The sequence below is a fragment of the Perna viridis genome, chromosome 1, assembly GCF_037379345.1.
Source record: "Perna viridis isolate PV_CMFRI_1.1 ecotype Kerala chromosome 1, ASM3737934v1, whole genome shotgun sequence".
In the NCBI taxonomy this organism is placed as follows: Eukaryota; Metazoa; Mollusca; class Bivalvia; order Mytilida; family Mytilidae; genus Perna; species Perna viridis.
The window spans coordinates 40302261-40321818 of NC_142445.1; the positions used below are offsets into that span (position 1 = coordinate 40302261).

At 30.6% G+C, this 19558-nt stretch overlaps 1 protein-coding gene across 1 annotated transcript; it reads left to right on the forward strand.

The window, feature by feature from the left end:
• The first annotated feature begins 60 nt into the window (after positions 1-60).
• On the forward strand, positions 61-19423 carry LOC148628749 (voltage-gated purine nucleotide uniporter SLC17A9-like). The gene is made up of 12 exons (XM_088593921.1): positions 61-213; positions 1929-2055; positions 2588-2807; positions 4846-4945; positions 5931-6004; positions 8015-8171; positions 9273-9369; positions 9992-10079; positions 10857-10891; positions 12552-12723; positions 13913-13942; positions 14766-19423. The coding sequence occupies exons 1-12, from the start codon at positions 146-148 to the stop codon at positions 14903-14905; spliced, it is 1308 nt and encodes a 435-aa protein (XP_088450047.1). The 5' UTR covers positions 61-145; the 3' UTR covers positions 14906-19423.
• Positions 19424-19558: the final 135 nt, after the last annotated feature.

A 19558-nucleotide genomic window follows, 5' to 3' on the forward strand; every position in this document is an offset into this window, starting at 1 on the left:
AAAGAAAAAAGCGTCTATGTAACGCTGAAAATCACTTTTCATATGTTGTTTTCCCCCGCATCGAATGAACCCATTTGAAAAATTAGTGAACCGAAAATAAATGACTCCAAGTGGAATTGAATTCCTGCTTTATAATTGAATTTTAATGAAAAAATGCACAACGATTAAAGAATTGAACACAATGACAGAGACTGATGGGAACTACTGGAATAGGTATTGCACTTACCGAATAACACTTATCAGAGCTGAGATTTTCTAGCCAATCTAGGCCAAATAATTTTGCCATCTTGGGAGTTATATTTTTATTTTTTTTTATTTTTATCCCATTCAACTAATCCAAATAATCAGAGTAGTTGCACATTGGTTGACTATTCTTTTAGGCTCGTGTTCCGTAAGGCATAAAGGTCATGTTAAAAAATTCTCAAGTCCAGTTTTTAGTTGGGATCACAGGTGCTTGGGTACAGAAATGTGTATTTTGTGCACTCCCCTCACTGTTCTATATTGGTAAAACAGTGTGGGGTTATATCAAACATTATATAAACACCGAAAACTGGGTGACACATGCACCGTTTGGTATTAGTTATGTCATCTAATAATAAAAAAAAAATCAATTTTATTACACAAAATACACATTCCTGTACCCAAGTGCCTGTGGTTGTCATCACTTCTCTTTAAGTCTGCCAGAAAGGTTCTAAACTGTCAGAAACTGTCCAGATCCATGGTACATCTTAACAGAACCTGTTATGGTTTTGGACAAACTCAGTCATTATCTGTCTTGGGTTTAACACTCTCTGTCAGGAACTGTTCTAGGTAGAACTATTCTGTTTAATGTCATTCTGACGAGTTACTACCAAGAACAGTTCCTGATAGTTTATGGTACTACTCCTCTGAACTACTTCATTTAGAACTGTTGTGGTTCATTTTCATTTTTATATTAAAATGGGTATTTTTAATTGGACTTGCTTTTACTAAAAGTTGTCAAGCAGAAAAGATTAAATGCACTATAATCTTCTATGAACAGTTTTTATTTTTAATTGGACTTCTTGTTCTGATTAGTGTAAAGAACTGTCCAGGGGTTTGGTAGTATAGAACAGCTTATCATATTTCTTTGTCAGGACCCATGAGGGGGTCTTTCAGGAAATAAGACAAAGTTTATCACAACCCAGGACAACCTCTGTAAAACCCTGTCAGGATCTGTCAGGATTTCTGTTCTATCTGCTGTAATAGAACAGTTTTCCAGACAGATTCTGACAGAATTTAAGAGAGGTTAGAAGTGAGCACAAATGAAAATATCAACAGATCTCATGGCTTTCTGGACTCGGCCATTTTCATGATACTTGTAGAATTGATTTTCATTAAATTGTACACTAACATGAGACTGGTGATATTTGAAACACACTTGATGAAACATTAGTTCATACCCCAATTAGTCTCTGATCTGCTTGGTCGGATTGTATTATGGGATGTCTTAATATATAACATGATGACAATAATTATCATGGTTGTCTTCAATTCCACAGTGCTACATGAAACTCAGTAACAAAGTTGGAAAATCCTTTCAGATGACATATAATTCATATTAAAGTAAAAAAGGATTACACGTGATAAATACACTATCATCAACCAAAATTTTAAGTCACTCATGTCCTCCACTGTGTCTCCACCAAGGTAAAAACTAAGATAAAATTATTCCATTGAATTACATGTACTTTTCAATCTTTTTTTCTGTCCAAAACTGAGAAATGTTGTCAAAGTGCTACAACTAATAAATATACCTTGGTATACAGACAGGAGTAGTAAACTTCAGACAATTTTTGTAATTGTGACTCCACTGTGGGTTGGAGACACCATGACTCCACTCGTAATATCTCAAGTGGAGAATTAAACTTTGTGTTAATGGTAGTGTATACTGTTACTTTTTCCTTTAGCTCTGAACGTAGACAATGGTCTATTGCAATGTTCCTTGGTTGTGTGGCTCTGTACTCATGTAGAACAGTTGCACCACTATGTCTGGCTGTTATGGCTAAGGAGTTTGAATGGAATAAAACACAATCAGTAAGTTTTATAATTTTCTTGAATCCACTTATTATAACAAAAGCAGTGAATTTGCAAATTATGGTAGAGACCTTTTTATTAATTGTTATGACAATAGGCAATTTTATTGGCTCAAAGACAATTAACAACAATCGGTTGTTACAGGAAGATGATACAAGTATATGAGCATTATGTTAATTTTTTGATGGACATAATTTATTTTTTCAAAATCTTTATAAAACTTTTTGCTCTACTTTATCAAGGAATCTTGATTTTTTAGCGACATAATTCATGTCTTGTTCTGCGTTATGTGTTTTTTGAAGAACCCTATAAAACTAAATCCTACATATACATAGATCTGTACCTGTTTTCTTGTTTTTTTTTAATATATGGAAATGATGTTAGATTTATTTTGTATGAAGTTGGTTCTTTATTTTCTTTAAAAACAATGATGCCTTAAACTTTGTTACTAGAAAATTAAAACAAATAGCTGGTCTCATAAATTATACATGTACAAATGTATGTCATTATCATTTTCCATTTTATTTTACAGGGGACTGTCCTTGGTTGTTTTTTCTGGGGGTACATGATGACCCAGGTTTTAGGTGGTTATCTCAGTGACAGAATTGGTGGAGAGATTGTGTTACCAGTTGCTGCAACTGTTTATGCCATGATAATATTCCTCACTCCACAACTAGCTTACATTTCACCAGATAAACATATAACTCTATATATTATTGTAGCATCAAGAGTATTTCTAGGATTAGCTCAAGGTATTTATATATTTGATACATGTATGTCTTTCTGCTTATTGTGGACAAGATTATTAAGAAACTTTTTTTTTCTTTTTTTTTTTAAAGAATAATGATGTTCGCCATGCTTGCACTGGCAGATTTTGTCAGTGGTTCTTTATAGTTATATGATTTTTTTGCAAGTTTCAGGTAGGTAAGGTAAGAAACGGAGATCAAAGTTTGATTATTATGTCTTCCCTTTCCAGATTGGAGACATATTTTGTAGTGTGAATTCTTTTTCTTTTTGTTTCTTATACAAAATTTGTCTACACCATACTTTTTTTGTCTTTTGACATAGATCTTTAATATTTGGTGTGTGGGTATATCGCGATAGGATCTTATGTTTGTACCATTTTTTATGAACTTCGACCACGACCTTTCATGTGAAGGTCAAATAAAAAATAATTTAGGCATTGGTTTTGTCTTTTTACCTAGGCCGTTGATATTTTGTACATACTTGTGTGTATGTGGATATATCATGATAATATGGTGGGCACTTTTTACATGAAGGTCAGGTAAAGGTATTTTTTAGACTACTTTTTAGCTCACCTGGCCGAAGGCCATTTGAGCTATTGCCATCACTTAGTGTCTATTACACATAGGTAATTGTTTAAGCCTAATGTTGTCGTCATCATCATTAACAGTTTTGAAACTACTTGACCAGTTAGAACCAAACTTGGTATGAATGTTCCTTAGGGTATTCTGCATAGAAGTGATGTGGCGATTTTCCATCTGTTGAAAAACATGGCCATTGTTACTAAAAATAGAATAAAGGGATCAGTCAGAAGTTTTTATCATATATCTCCAGAACTGTTAGATGTAGCCAAATTCTTTCAGTTGCTGAAATGATTCTTATTATAAGGTCTACCAAAAGTCTACAAGGGATCAAAATTGTCGAACGACTCATTGTTATATTGCCCTTGAAAGGCAAAAAATTGAACCAGACGAGTGATTCAGGCTCCTGGAAGCATCTTGTTTTTGTCCAGCTCAAATCAAACACTATGCATGTGCATAAAAACCACTGGATGGATTTCAAGGTAAAGGAATTTTTTAGGCTACTTTTTTTGTCCAGCCCAAATTTACCACTATTCATATATATAAAAACTACTGGATTTCCAGGAATCTTAGTATGTTTTAAAAAGAAGCATCATCAGAAGAACAAGTTTAGGTGGAATGATCAGTTGAAGGTTGCAATGTTGGGTTGATTTTACATAGTCATGTCACGGTTTGTTTGTGTAAACAATACACATTTGTTAAATCACCGATTTTTGTTCAAAGTTGGCAATAAAGGTAGGAATGATAAATCAGTAAGTGAAAATGCAATATGAAATATTCTTTACATTATTTATTACACTTTATTTTAAAGAAGACAGAGTTCTAAGAATACAAACTTTTGGTTTAACTCTAATAATAGTTCTTTTCACTGGATTTTACACGAAGAATTGAAGTGTTAGTTTTTGGTAAAAAAAATAAAGTTTAAAAGGCCTCATTTTCTTTATGTTTATATGTTTTATCTGTTATTTTATTTGTATTTAGTTCCATTTTATTGTTCACTTATTTATAGTTCTTGTTAATTTTTGTTACTGTGGTAATACTTCTGTCAGGCAAAGTATTTATCTTGCATGAAAGTATATTGATTTAGTATGTAGATGTTCTGATATTTAAACAACACGTTTGTTCCATCCATTATTGAACAGGTTAGGCCACCTTGTTATCATTAAAACAGTCATTTTATTCTTATACCTGTGGTTAATTTCACAATAAGTCAGAAGTGTAAAATTAATCATTTGTGTAGCCCGGTACACCAGTCCTTGGATCCGCACTTGACATAGTTGCCAAAAATGTCACTTTAGACAGAATGATTTTGAGCCATTCATGTTTTAGAGTGGCTTCATATATGTAGGACCTTGCTGATGCCTTTCCCTATGATTTTAAGATCCAAGTTTAGTGAAATTTAGCATTGAGTTTCTGTGTTTTCTATTTAACAGTCTTATGCTTAATTCTCCCTGTTATTTAACAGGTTTCCATGTCCCTAGCTTAACATCACTCATTTCCAAAAAGGTTTCAGAGAAAGAGAGATCTTCTACCTACAGTTTTGTTTGTGCCGGATCTCCACTAGGGTAATTTTGATTTTCTATTTAGCTGTACATATTGGAGATGATGAATGAAAAAGTATGTTTGTATAGTTTGAAGCTTAAGTAAATAGGGAACAAAATGTCTGTTAGTCAAAGAAAAAGATACCTAAACTGTATATTGGTGAAAAAAATACCTGTGCTTATTCCAACATGCTTTAAGTACCATTCTGTGTAAGAATCAGGGAATTGGTGGCACATCATTTTCTCAATTTGATATTTTTGTGCCTCAAATGTATTCAATACATCTAGAAAACAACCAAAAAACTATTTAAATTAATTCTGAAGCATCTGTGATGTAGATATTTTTGACTGCTTATAAAGGGAAAAAGTGTGGGAAAATTTTCCCACCATTTTTTCATAGTGCATTTCAACTAAATTTGATATTTAGAAAAAAAGGCAATCTTTACACCTTGCTAGTTATTTCTAGAGGTTACGAGGTATAAATACATGGGTAAAGCAATAAAATCTATGTGGTTATTTTTCTTGATTTTTTGCCTGATTCTTAGTCAGAGAAGTACCGGTACTTAAAAAATCAGGGTTGGTAGGTATGCAAAACTTTTCTTTCCAATTTTTTTTATAGTTGGTATTTGGAGACTTTAATGGTGCTTGTAAAAAAAATGGCCAAAACAACTTCAGTGTAGGCACAAAAAAAAATAGGAATTATAATGTTAGTGAACATATAGGTAATTTTTAAGACTTTTAAAAGATAAAGTCAACCATCCATATCAAATGGCAATTTGTCTCTGTGGTCAGAGCAAATGCTTGTTTAAAACTTCCTGTTTTTATGAATAACAGATAGATTACATGTAGGTCTTAATTGTTTTAATTAACATTAACATGCTGCAAATCTCAACTTTCCATATAAAAACTAATAATTTTTCACACTAATTTCAATTATAATTTTTTAGATTTTCAGGTATAATAATATGGAAATGCTTTATCTTTCTCATCTTTTCCTAATATTTTTCAGAACTTTAGTTAGTGGAAGTATAGGCTCTATACTGTTAGAGAAATTTGGTTGGCAAATTGTCTTTCGTTTTATTGGTGAGTACACAATATGAAGTAATTATTGTGTATTTTGTATAACAGTTTTCTTCTTTTTATATGCTTTTCAAATCAGGAAATCCCCATTCCCCAATGACACATTTATTTAATGTAAATACAGTGGATTCCTGTTAATTGCATAACCTATTTTTCTGAAAAAAAATTTGCAGTTAACAGGAATATGCAATGAACTTAATTTGTCATTTCAAGGGAAAATACCTGATATTTTCTATGTTTAAGTGGAATATATTCTTTCCTCATATCTCATTAGTTTCCTGCATTAGAGTCTAATCAAAAGAAAGAGAAAATATTGTTGTAAAAACAAATTTATTGAGAAAACTGAGATATTTCATTAACAATGAATTGTTGTTATACCCATTTAGATACAATTTTTAGTAAATTTTGAAAAAAATGTTTATGCATTTAAGAGGAATTTTCTCATTTTTGACCTTATGTTGTGCAAATAAAAAGAATTTTTTTACATGGATAAGATGGGAATGTTTTTGTTCTTTGTGTTTTTATGCAATTAGCAGTAATATGCAATTAACAGGTATACGGTTAAGTGGAATCAACTGTATCGTTTTGCTGAATTAAAAAAAATCAATACAAGAAACGAATTTAATTTTGTGAAAAATCACTAAGAATTGATTCCGTTTAAAGTACAACATCTAAGTCAGGGTTTTGAGTCTTCTCTAAGGTCAGATTTTTTAAAATCTTTTGTTGGTCCCCGTGAAATGCCAGGTGTCTGTCCGTCCATCTGTCCGTCGGTCCGTCCTCGTTTTCCGCTTTTTCTTTTGTTATGCTTTTACCAAATGAGTTTGTTTCTGGTATGTGGCCTTATTATGAGGAGTTACAGATTAAGTTGGACTTTGGTATTGCTTGAATGATTTTTGTGGAAGTTAGGGCCCTTTGACTTCGAAAATTTCATTGAATTTACAGTTTTTCTCACTTTTTTTTGTAATGCTTATACCAATTAATTTTATATTTTGTATATAGTCTTACTAAGAGAAGTTACAGATTAAGTGTGACTCTGGTTACAGTTGAATGATTTTTACGGAAGTTAGGGCCCTTGGACTTAGAAAATTTCAGTGAATTTACAGTTTTCCACACTTTTTTTGTAATGCTTTTACCAACTGATTTTAGATTTTGTATGCAGTCTTACTATGAGAAGGTATAGAATAAATTCGACTTTAGTTAAGGTTGATTGATTTTTATTGAAGATATGGTCCTTGGACTAAAATTGAATAAATAATTTTTTACCTCTCAGCAATCACTTGAAAAATGAAAAATCTAATGAATAAACACTGGTATTACCACCAAATACTTCTATTTAAATCAACACATTGATTTGAACATTCAAACTCTGTATTTCTACAATTGCTTGGACTGAAAGTGGAACTACTGTGACCTTGACATTGTTAGACAAATGCTTAAGTACCATTCTGTGTAAGAATCAAGCAATTGATGGAAGATCATTATTCTCAACTTGGTTTTTTTTTAACTATAATATATTCAATACATCTAATTATGAAGCATATGTGACTTAGATATTTTTTGACTGCATATAGGGAAAAGTGTGGGAAAACTTTTCAACCATTTTTCCATAGTGTATTTCAGCTTAAATCTTACAAAGGCAAACGTTAAAATCACTTCGATGATTATTTCTGGAGGTCCTGGATAATGCAATGAAATATCTGCATTTTTTTTCCATGTGCCACAACTTGTACATATTTTTCCTGATTCTTTAACAGAGAATTACTGAATTGCAATAACACCAGGAGCAAAAAATTTCCTGCACTTTCTGTTGTCTGTATAGCTGTCAATGAGATAGTTGGAGCAAGCACCTGTGTCACAAGTCAGGGTTTTAGTCCACCTTCACTTCCTTATTTAAAGTCAAGGTTTTGAGTCCACCTAAGATCTTTACTCCCTCAAAAAATATACAAGTATTAGCAAACATAAATAATTTCACCATGGTTGTCTATAGTAATGTTGTTTTTTTTTATATTTCAGGTGCCTTTTCAGTATTATGGGTTTTATACGTAAGGTTTATTCTAATTGCCAACTATAGGAAAAAATACCCAACTCTACTAGATAGTTTAGAAAAACCAATTAAAGTAGAAAAAGAACCAGTGCCTTGGTGTACTCTATTTCAAAAGGCTGGATTTTGGTAAACAATTAATATACAGTTAAATCTTATGAGCATGGTTGATATAAGTATTTAGGGTGTCTTATGAAATTTCTTCATATACAACATATCCATTATCGATGTTTGACAACATTGGTACAAAGTCTGGTGGTATTGGCTGTATCAAATTCCATTTTTTTTGGAAGTGAGAATTAATATGACCAATCAAAAATAATAACAGTCTTTGCTTGAAGAAAAGCTGGTATTTATTATTAATAATTAATGCTTTTGTAAATAATGGTTTTATCTAAAAAAAAAAATGTTGTTTGAGAAAAAATATTTAGGGACCACTTACTGGTAGATGAGTCTAACATTTGTTGATGTTTTAGTGGTTTTCCTCTTTTTATACAACTGCAAAAATATTGCTGTAGTATGCTGTAGTATAATACATGTAGTATGATGCTGTTGTCCCTGTGTTCGTTGTTATCTGTAGACACTTGGTTTTTGTGCAATAACATGAACATTAGTCTTTTATAAAATTTTGTAACAAGATCCCAAACCTTGAAAGGAAGATTTGCATTGATTTTTGGGGTTATGATCCCAACTGTTTTTGAATTAGGGGCAACAAAGGGGCAAAAACAAAATATTTCATGGAATTTAACTATATAATTTCAGTAAAACCATATGGATGTCTGTGGTATTGCTCTGCAAATACCATAAAGAACAGACTCGGACTGATTTTAGGTGTTCAGTCTTAAACTGTTTAGGAATGAGCGACAGAAACAAGTGTTTTTTCTGATGTCCAGACAATAACTTGAGTTAAAATCAACAGATCTCCCCATATTCTACTACAAAGTGCCATACTCCCAACGAAAGGGGTTCATTTTGGAGGTTATGATCGGAGCCATTTAGGAATCAGGGGCCTGAAAGGGGCCACTTTAATTCTGGTCAAATTCCTATCATGTGTCAAATGTCTTATCACAATCAAAAATCTAAACTGTATCAAGTTTTATGTCATGGGCACCTACATATTATCTATGAAAATTTCCCAGAAGCAAAGGTATATTGTATATGTAGTGTTATTTTTTTTTTAGGATAATTAAATTTTCAATTTTTATTTATAATTCTTTTCTTTCTTTTCAGGTCAATATACTTAGGTCATTTTTGTCATACTAACTCATTCTTCATTTTATTGTCATGGGCACCTACTTATTTCCACGAAAATTTCCCAGAAGCTAAGGTACATTGTATATGTAGTGTTATATTTTAGAATAATTCAATTTTTTTCTATATGTATGAAATTTCATACTTTGGTGGGGGAGGACATTTAATAATTAAAGAGTTGGGTCAGAAATTACAATTAAAGAAAATTTAGGACATTTTTTTAAAAATACTAGCTCCCTCCATAAAAATCAGATGTTGTTCCATTGATATTGTTTTAGTGAAGGATATTATTCTATAATATGGTTCTTTTTGAAATAAAACACACAGTATTATTATGTTCTATCATTGTTTTTTTTTAAATATATTTTATACTCTAAAATCAAAAACAGTTTTGAGCAAAAATACTTATCAAAATGTTTTGAAAGTGAGAAAAAGATCTGTATTCAGTATTTCCCCCATAATACCAAAAAGACCAAAAAAAACCTAAAAAACCAAAATAAATAGATAAATAAAAATATTAAAATATTGCAAAACTAGTATGTTCACAATTCACAAATTTTCTCAATTTACAGTACCTTTGTATATCATACCATAAAGTGAGAATAACTGTGGAATGTTTTTCTTGGTTAAAACATCCATAAAAGATTAGAGTAGCACGGAGGAAAGTACTGCAATAATTTATGTGTTTGTAATTGTAGGGATGGGTGTTTAATGTTGTGCCATGGATTGTGTCTATAATTAGTAGTATACTAGGTGGGAAAGTTGCTGATCATCTCATTAAAAAAGGTTGGTTGATATAGAGGGTATTTTTTATGACATTTTCTTTAAATGGAAAAAAAGAACAGGTATGGTGAATCACAACAAATGCATCTGTGTTTAACCTAAATCCAAAATAGTAAATACTTTCAGAGATTACCAAAAGGTCTTCAACAAGTGTAATCACACACCTTTAAGTAAGCTCTGAAAGGCCCTGACAACAAAACAACTGGTAATAAAATCCATGGTAACACTTCAAAATCCAACTGAAAATAAAATATTGACACCAAGACACATTAATGACTAAAATCTCCTGACTGGGTTGGGATTAAATTATTTTTTTAAGGCCTTAACCGTCCCCCTTCAATGTAAGGTCATACAGGAACTGAAACAACAAACACACCATAAAATTGAGTTAATATTTGAATTGAAAGTACAAATATTTCACAGATGAGTTTATGTTTTGTCTGTCCCTGTCTATTTTTTTTTATTTTGTTTTTTTTTTAATTGTAATCATGGACATTTTTGTGCTGTTTTTTTCTGTGGTTTGTGTCATCAATCTACTTTCCTCAGTTTTGAAATCGTGATTATTCCTCTGATGTAATAAATTCTTTTGAGGAAAATATTCACAGCTGTTTAATGTTTTTGTTTAAGAACTCTCAGCAAAAGAATGAAAACAAAACAGCCATGAGAATTTTATGGTTTACAGTGATCTTGTACCAAAAATGTAGAAAACTTTTACATGTTCTATCCACAATGTTAATTCACTTCTTACGATGGTTATATTCTGATATATATATTTTTCAGGATATGATATTACTTTTGTCAGAAAAGCATTTGAGGTAAGTTTTTAGGACCTGAGTTTGACAAATATTTTATGGTATGTTGATGTCTGTCCATCTCTCTAACAGCCTGTCTGGCTATAACTTTGTCTGCCTTTCTGTTCACACTTTATTGGGAAACCCAGAAAAGTAGGTTGGCATGCATACCTGTTAGGCTGCTGCCTCTCTGAGCTAGCGCAATAAATATCTGGCTCAACATGTCAGACTAGAACAATGCAGAGTCTGTTTGATTGGTAAAACATTTTCATCTTGAAATGCTTGAAACGTTAAACCATTATTAATCAATAATCAATCAATGAAATTTGATTGTTGATCTTAAAAAACACTTGTATTTAGAAAAGAGCAATGCAATACAAATTTTACACATACTGTGGTTATAGCCAGTTAGAAGTTGATATTTTTTTTAATTTAATACTTTTGAATGCCAAGCTAAATTGCACAGTACTGACTTAACATGTGAAACTATCTTACACTTTACTGTACAAAACACATTTTTAGATAGAGTGTACATGTAATATGACCCTTTTATAATAATAAAAAGAAACTTAAATAATGTATGTACATTTGTAATACTGAACTGTGTTATTAAAAAATACTTGTATCTACTGGTACTTCTGAAAAAAAAAAAAAAAAAAAAATTCCATGATTAATGGTTTCTAAATACTTTCATAAGAATTTTAGGTAGTGTAATTTTGAAAGTTTCTAAATGCTTGATATACATACTGGTATTTATTGGGAATTACATGTTATATTTGCAAATAATTACTGCCAGATCATGAAATTTGTGGAAAAAGACACAATCTGAAATTAAGTACAATTACATGAAATCACAAAATTTGGTCTTTTAAAGGTTCATCATTGCCTTTTGATAAATATGGGCTCATTTCAATACAAATTTCCCTCTGACTATGGACAAGCCTGTGCATCTAGAAGATACATTAATTCCTGGTATATGGAAAATTGAATGAAAACTGATCTTACTTTCGCTTTGCATTTTTTCTGATGCAGTTTGTATAGTTTCACTTTTTACCATTTGACCTTGTAGACACTCTTCTATGGAAACGCAAGTCACTTGATTGTAATTCTGTTTGATGATTGGCCAAATACTGATAACTCAGTAGCGTTTCGAAATTTTTTTACTGTGTTTGCTATCTTTTTTTTAAAGATAGTACTTGTTTTCTAATCTGCAGAACAAACACTTGTGTTTGATTTGATATGGTCCCCTCAATTTGAAAAGAGCTTACTTTAATATTTGGGGAACATCTCAAAAGGTTTCCTCTACTTAGTTTATTTTGGCACTCTTTGCAGAATTCACAATAAAAGCAAAGCAAAATCAAGCTGAGAATTTTAGTTATTCTAAAACAGAAAATGCATTTAAATTTAAGTTATCAAGGTCCAGCCATGCTTTTATACAATATTCCTAATTGCTTAAACTTATTGGTAATTGTGTTAATCTATATTTGTGGTTTGGAATCTTATTGTAAAATTTTATATAGATCAATCGACTTATATTCATGATACTGCACAAAAAACAAAATAAAAAAAAACAAAAACAAAAAGAAAAGCAAAACAAGTGTCTAATTTTGAAAAATGTTGGATGAGAATCAAGGAATTTTTTTTATGATGGCTGTATATATTAATTTCTTTTTTATCATTACAGACATTATCTTTAGTAGGAACAGCCGTAGGATTAACATTGCTGGCATATATGACTGTTTTTGAAGGAGCATTACTATGTGTGGCATTTTCTCTGGCATGTTGTGCCCTTCATAATAGTGGTATACTCATAAATCCTCAGGATGTAGCCCCTAAACATGCTGGATCTGTGTTTGGTAAGTAGTTTTAATAACCTCTACAATGTAATCTTTTGAAATGGAACCTGAATAAACCCACCAACTGTTTAAACCAAGCATATTTAAAGATTTAAAGGTTATCCTGATAATCATGGCTTTTGCTGAGGCATGCCTTACTATAAATAGGGAGGCGACCAAGCAAAATAAAAATTAGCCTTCAAAGAGGGCATTATTATTTAGACTAGCTAAGGGGTTCTCTTATTTATCAAATAGGGAGTTTTAAATCATTCATTCATACATTATTGACATGGTAGAGTGATAGTAAAGGATGATAATATAGGTGTAAACCCCTATATTAGGTCCATGTAAAATGTGTTGAATTTTTACAAGTCTTTAGCTGAATGAATGAACATGCATTAGTCAGGGCTCACACTACTGGGCAACTTGGGCTAAAAAGTAACCCTGGTCAATTCAATTCTGTATAAAATTGCTTTCAAATCCTGCCATTTGTTATAGACTTTTAAGAAAAGTGAAGGACATTAAAAAAATCTTCTATAAAAGTCATTTTCTGGATAATTGTATTAAACTTCTGGAGTCTAAAAAAAATAGTGAAATTCCAGTATTCAAAAACATGGAGTCCTGTTTTTCCCAAATTCCAGGAGTTATACATCTGTCTCATATTATATTATATGTACATTAAGGAAGTATTTGTCACAAGTTCTAATTAGTTATTTGTGCTATCTCAGGTTAGAAGATGAGACTACAATTTATTGCTATGGTTAGTTTGGCATAAACATTTCTTTATGGGAAATGTAGAAAATTAAGAAAAAAATACTATTAAAAAAACATAGACATAAACAAAACAAAGCAAAACAAAAAAAATGTCCCCTATTTGTTCTTTTTTTTTGGGAGGGGGGTTGGTAAATATTCCCTATACCTCTGAGTCCACCACCGGTCCATCATAATCTGATAATGATTGCAGTTCATGCTGATGTAGTATAACTACTGTTGGACTACACTCATGTGTTTGTATATTCCATTCTTAGAACAATCTACAAATTTGTCCTTTTACATTTCAGAAACTACATTAAAACAATGCCCTATATTATGCTTGTATTGAAACTTAGATGTTTACTGTTATCAATTGTGAATCCAGCAATTTGCAGAATAATTATTAGTTCCTATATTGAATGCTTTTCAAGTTGATATAATACTTGACTGATTTCAGGGGTCATGAACATGGCAGGAGCAATACCAGGTATTTTATTATTATTTTTCATTAGTTTTATTCTAAAACATCATTTTCAGTATATTTAGTTGTACTAATTTAGTTTCATAATTTTTACATAGTTAATGCAGTCAATAGGAATTTACTAAAATTTTAGTGACATCAAGTGGCAATTAAAATCTGTAATTTAACATTTAGAATTTTGTGTTATAATATGTAAATTATTGAGTGTCAGTCCCTGTAAGAATCAGGCAGTAAGTGAAACATGGTATGAACAAAACCATCATTTTGATAGTGTAATTTGACTATTTGCACCATCAGAATCAAGGAAAACAGACAAGATTTTCCATAAAGTCCTGGACCATTGAGTAACAATTTCATTGAAATGCACTGAAAATGAACATTTCAAGGGCAGGTAACTCTATCAAAAACCTCATTTTTCTAAGATTCTATTGAAAAATTTCTGAGCAGATCAAATGATGCGAAGATCAAATAATGATCTTTTCAAATAGAGAAAGCATCCTTGAGTGAAATTATATTGTCAGATCGTTGGGGTTTTGAAGTGCATGTGTCTGATATATCCCATTTTGCCTGATTCTTACAAACACGTGCACTTCAACCATATTTGATTATGGCTGGAAGTAAAACCAAGGAAAACAACTGGTTGATGGATATTCTGAACTGAAAAATACTGGGCAAAGACAGTAAAAACAGAATGAAAGACAGCAGAAACTCACTAAAAACTAAAAATAAATACCAACAAATGCATAGAAATATGTAAAATTTAAGTTGATAATTATTTTTTTTTGGTAATTGGATAACTTAAATGATTAACTTGTTATCTCCCTTGCAGGTTTTGTTGGTGTTTACATGGCAGGCCATACATTAGAAGTTACTAAAAGTTGGGCAGCTGTATTTTATCAAACATCATTTGTATGTTTAATTGGATGGGTTATATATCTCTTTTTTGGTACTGCAAGACGGATTATTTAAATCTGATTTTTATATTATATGCATATATATGTGCTGTAGTATGTAAATTTGTACTTTTATTTAGGGTTATTGTATGAATATTAGATGTGGAAATAGGACATTAAATTGCACAGCTTTTTGATTGCACTATACATATTAGGCAGCATATCATTCTAAACTATAAATACGGTTAGTCTTTGGTTGTGTAACAAATTATAAAGGAATTATATATTTTCAATGAATGAGATATGGTAATTTTAGTATGCCTCTACCTTAAAACCAGGCAGGAGCTTATGGTTAGTGATTCATGCATATTTTAATTCCCAAAAATATTTTGATTGGAAATCATTCAGTAGGCCTCAAAGAAACTATTCAACAGTAAGAGTGCAAATGAAAGTTGGTATCAGGAGATATTAAGACCTAATGTTTGGTTATGTTCTACTTAGGAAAATTATGGAAATTTCCTGTTTAAAACAAATCTAGGTAGACTTTTTAATAATACAAATAGCTCTCTAGTTGGAATTCTACTTTTAATTATACAAATTTACTAAGTGATCTACTTTTTTATTCTTTTTGTAATAAACATTAGAAAAGGAAGATATTGTGAAAGTACTTTAATTCCTAGATATCAATTTTCATGGATTATGAAAGAAATTCAAGTCTGTGGATGCTTGAATTCATGGTTTGGAGATTTTCAATATACTCATCAATGAAAATCTCCCTTTCCTTTGGAACCAAATTTTGTTGTTTGGCCTATCCACGGAAACCATGAAAATTGGTACCGCATGAACAATATTACTTTCATAGTAACAGACTTATTATGTATGCCAGGCTCATTTCATTATCTAAAATAAAGATACTAGCCTGTAAATAGGGACCATATTTGCTCCTTTTGTTTAGTGGTTGATTTTAAAAAAGTGCTGTGAATTTATAATTAGTTGTAAGACCATAGATATTTTGACTGCTACGCACATATCTATATTTTTGAAATTTAGATACCATGTAAATTATGGTCTTATGATGGTTTATATTTATGCCACTATCTTCAATAATTTGGCATTATAGTAATATTTTTTAATCCATTTCTTATGTTTTATTTTATCAAACAGGTGGGCATTTTTTTTAATAATTAAAAAAGATTGAATTTTAAGTATAGTATCTCCTATTATTTTTTCAAGAGAAAAATCAGAGGATCATAAAAAGATCATCAGAACAGAAAGTAGAATGGACTGTTGTTAGATCCGACATTGAACATTTGATAGGTCTAATTTTAATTAGGTTGGACAAATTGGTATCTATCATTTGCGTTTTAATTTTTATTGTGTATCAGCTGTCATTTTTCTTAGCTTGTGATTTTGGTAAAGGAAGGCTAAGAGTTAAGACTGCCATGACTACTGTTAATTGGAAAATTTTAGTTATGTACTGTATATTTTATTTTCTGATTATCTGTATTCGAATTTGATGTGATGTTGTTGTCTCAAATATTTCTTATGTAGCAAAGTCTAAAGAAAATGTCAAATATTGTTTGCCTGATAATTGATTGCACTTTTAAAGATGGTACAAAATAAGCCCAAATTAATTGCATGAAAAAAATTATCTGTTGAATGTACACTGTATTCAATTTTGCACAAAGTGTTGTGCTCATTTTTTTATGTCAGTATAAGACAGCTTGAGTTTTTAAAAGTACAGTTCCACATGAGAATCATGCAAAAATAGATACCAAGTACATTTAGTTTGTGATACATAAATTTAAAAAAAACTATTGACTTGAAACCCTTCAAAAGGGTTAATAGAATATTTGAATAAGTGAATTCTACTAAGCTTTTGAATGCATTGAAAAGAAAAAAATGTCCACCTTCTGCATAATTTTTAAATGGAACTATACTTGTAGCTGTAGATCTCAAACATATCATATAGTGTAAGGCCTGATCCAGTAAAACATATGAGGGACGGGGAAGGCACTTTTATTCTTTGTGTATGGATGGTGCTCAGGTCTCTTAACAAAATATAAAGTTTAATAAAACAACATCAATAAAACTTCTGTAGGTGTCTCCCCAGGTGAAAAAAGTGCCTTCTTAGGTTACTTCATATCTTTTAATGGAACAACCCTAATTGAATTTTGTCCAATAATATTTGTATAACATTTGATCCTATGACTCTAGTGAGAACTATTTAGCATGTATTCCTGTGATATTGACTTGTTATTGTCTATTTTAAAAATAGACTCATTTACTCATTCAGGTCATAAAGTAGTGTTAATTTGTTTTAATATTAAGGTCTATTTTTATGAACTGTCATTTCATTTGATATGACATTTCTACTTCTCCTTGTACTATTTCAGTAGTGAGGTTTTCTTGTACATATTTTTAGAAACTGCAGTTTAGTGTTATGTTTTAAAATTTATCTTTGAAAGCAGGCTTTGTTAAAAATGCAACTTCATGTATTGATCACATTTCCAGAACAATTTTCCACACCAGCCCTTCAGATTTGAAAAGGAAAATTTACAGCACTAATATGTGAAATGTAGTTTTGCAAAAGTTTTTTCCCAATTTTTTAATACAGTTTTAATATTTAATATAAGCAACTTTACGACAAAATGAACATGGATTTAACAATTAATTTGATGGGAATTTTAATAGTGAAGGAATAACTGTAACATTTCTTGATATTTTAAGACAATAAGATCTTTAACACCTGTGTATAGTGCAAGATTGGAAAATCTTAATCAATCCAGTGTAAGATGTAATTGTGTACTAATGAATTAGAGAAATGTTTTATCTTGCTCAATGTTAACTTTTCACTATTTAAAAAAAGCTTAATTTCATTATAATTAACATAAAAATTTGTCTGGTTTATAAAAATTAAAGTGTGAAGTCCATTGCAAATTTTGTTTTAATACTTGGAATTACATGGAGGGGTGGGGTGGAATGTTCGGGGTAATACACAACACAAGTAATAAAATCAACTTTTGATTTCTGTGAAATCAAGCACAATTCAACATGGTTACAGTTAATTTGAATATAATCAAAAACATTTATTCAGACTATTCATGCTGTAGTGTACTCTAGTGTTGCTTTTTGTCATGGATTTACATTCAGCTTATCAGCTTATCAGTTCACTTTTCATTATTTGTTGTCATCCATTGTCTTTCCTTCTTAGACTGTCGTCTGTTCAACTACATGACTGACTTTTACCTAACTAAGATGGGATTACCTATGGGACAAATTTTACAACAGATCTACTTCTTGTGCTGTTGGATCAAAGAATGTAGTTGCCAAAGTTTATTTTAAGCTTTTTAAAGATAACTATGAAACCACACGTGCAAATGTTTTAAAATATGATATGAGTGGCCTCAAAGCTCCATACATACAATTAGATATTCATGTAGTGCGGATAGCTCAGTAAGTGACATGAAACACTCAAATTGCTACTGAAACACCAAGGTTTAGAAAACTTTACAATAAAGTTATAAATGATTTAATTTAATTTCAGATGTAACAGACTTTCTGGTTGGAAAAAAAAGCTTTTTCCATCATCTCATTGACCAAATTTTGATACGCGACTGTGATGTCATCAACATTTTTTGATGATTTACTTGTTAAATTTTGATACAAAAATTAAATTATAAGGAATGACTCTTGCATTTGTTCAGACTATTTGAAATGACCTCAATGCTTGTGGTGCACACTTTAAAACAACCTTCTACCCAGGTTAATTAGTGTGCACCATGTGATTTAGGTTTTTTCTTCATAGACTGAGAAATTATAACAGTCATTCCTTAATTAACTTTGTTTTGCTTGATAAAGATACAATAATATAGCCACCAAGTTTCAAGTTATTGCAAGTGAATGATTCAGAACATCTGGTTGAACTTTATTATTCATTGTCAGTACCGCAACAATCAAAGATGTGAAACATTTTATAATATGTATACTTAGTTACTTGTCTCATGGTAAACGCAATATATTTTATAGTGGTTAATATTTATATTGGTACATATATTTTTAATTTTGTATACACAATTCATGGTGTATGATTAAAAAAAATAAGTATATTTGAACTTGAAAGGCATTTAAAAGCTGAAGTCATAGCAATAATATTTTGATTTCAATACATGTTTATGACAGACCAATGAGGTTATTTGGCATTTAAAAAAATGTTCTTTCATCTGAACTGTGACTTTGATTGAGTTGAAGTTTCCGTTTTAAAGATAAAGGTCATTTCAAGATTAGAAATTTGCAATTTAATTAAAACTATGTCTTGTAATTTGTCCACTACTTTTACGCATTCAAACGGAACGTAGTGGACAAATTTCAAGAAATAGTTTTAATTAGATTTAGAAATTTGTGTTTCTAACTGAAAAATACTGAGAAGAACCCATATAACTACCATGGTGACATGTTTTGTTGTATTTGTTTAAAGATTTGTTGTTATTTATTTATATGTTAATTGAGGGATTTTATTAGGTTTTTTATAAATTATTTTGAAATGTTTTATAGTGGAAAACTTATGGTTAAAATAAAATCATGTTTGAAATTGTTTATATTGTCAGTATTATGAAGTGTCTTTTGTACCTTATTGATATATTGCTGACGTATTTTCATTAATGGAGGCATTTGTTATGGACTGTTTTCAGTGCTTGAAAGTCTTGACAACTTGTTGACCGAAAAAAAA

What these genes read in the sequence shown, in the direction of transcription:
- LOC148628749 (XM_088593921.1), top strand. Translation starts at nt 146, where the DNA reads ATGAAAAAATGCACAACGATTAAAGAATTGAACACAATGACAGAGACT. An exon ending in TGATCATCTCATTAAAAAAG is followed by an intron (nt 10,080 to 10,856) that starts GTTGGTTGATAT and finishes TATATTTTTCAG; the next exon opens with GATATGATATTACTTTTGTC. An exon ending in TTGTCAGAAAAGCATTTGAG is followed by an intron (nt 10,892 to 12,551) that starts GTAAGTTTTTAG and finishes TTATCATTACAG; the next exon opens with ACATTATCTTTAGTAGGAAC.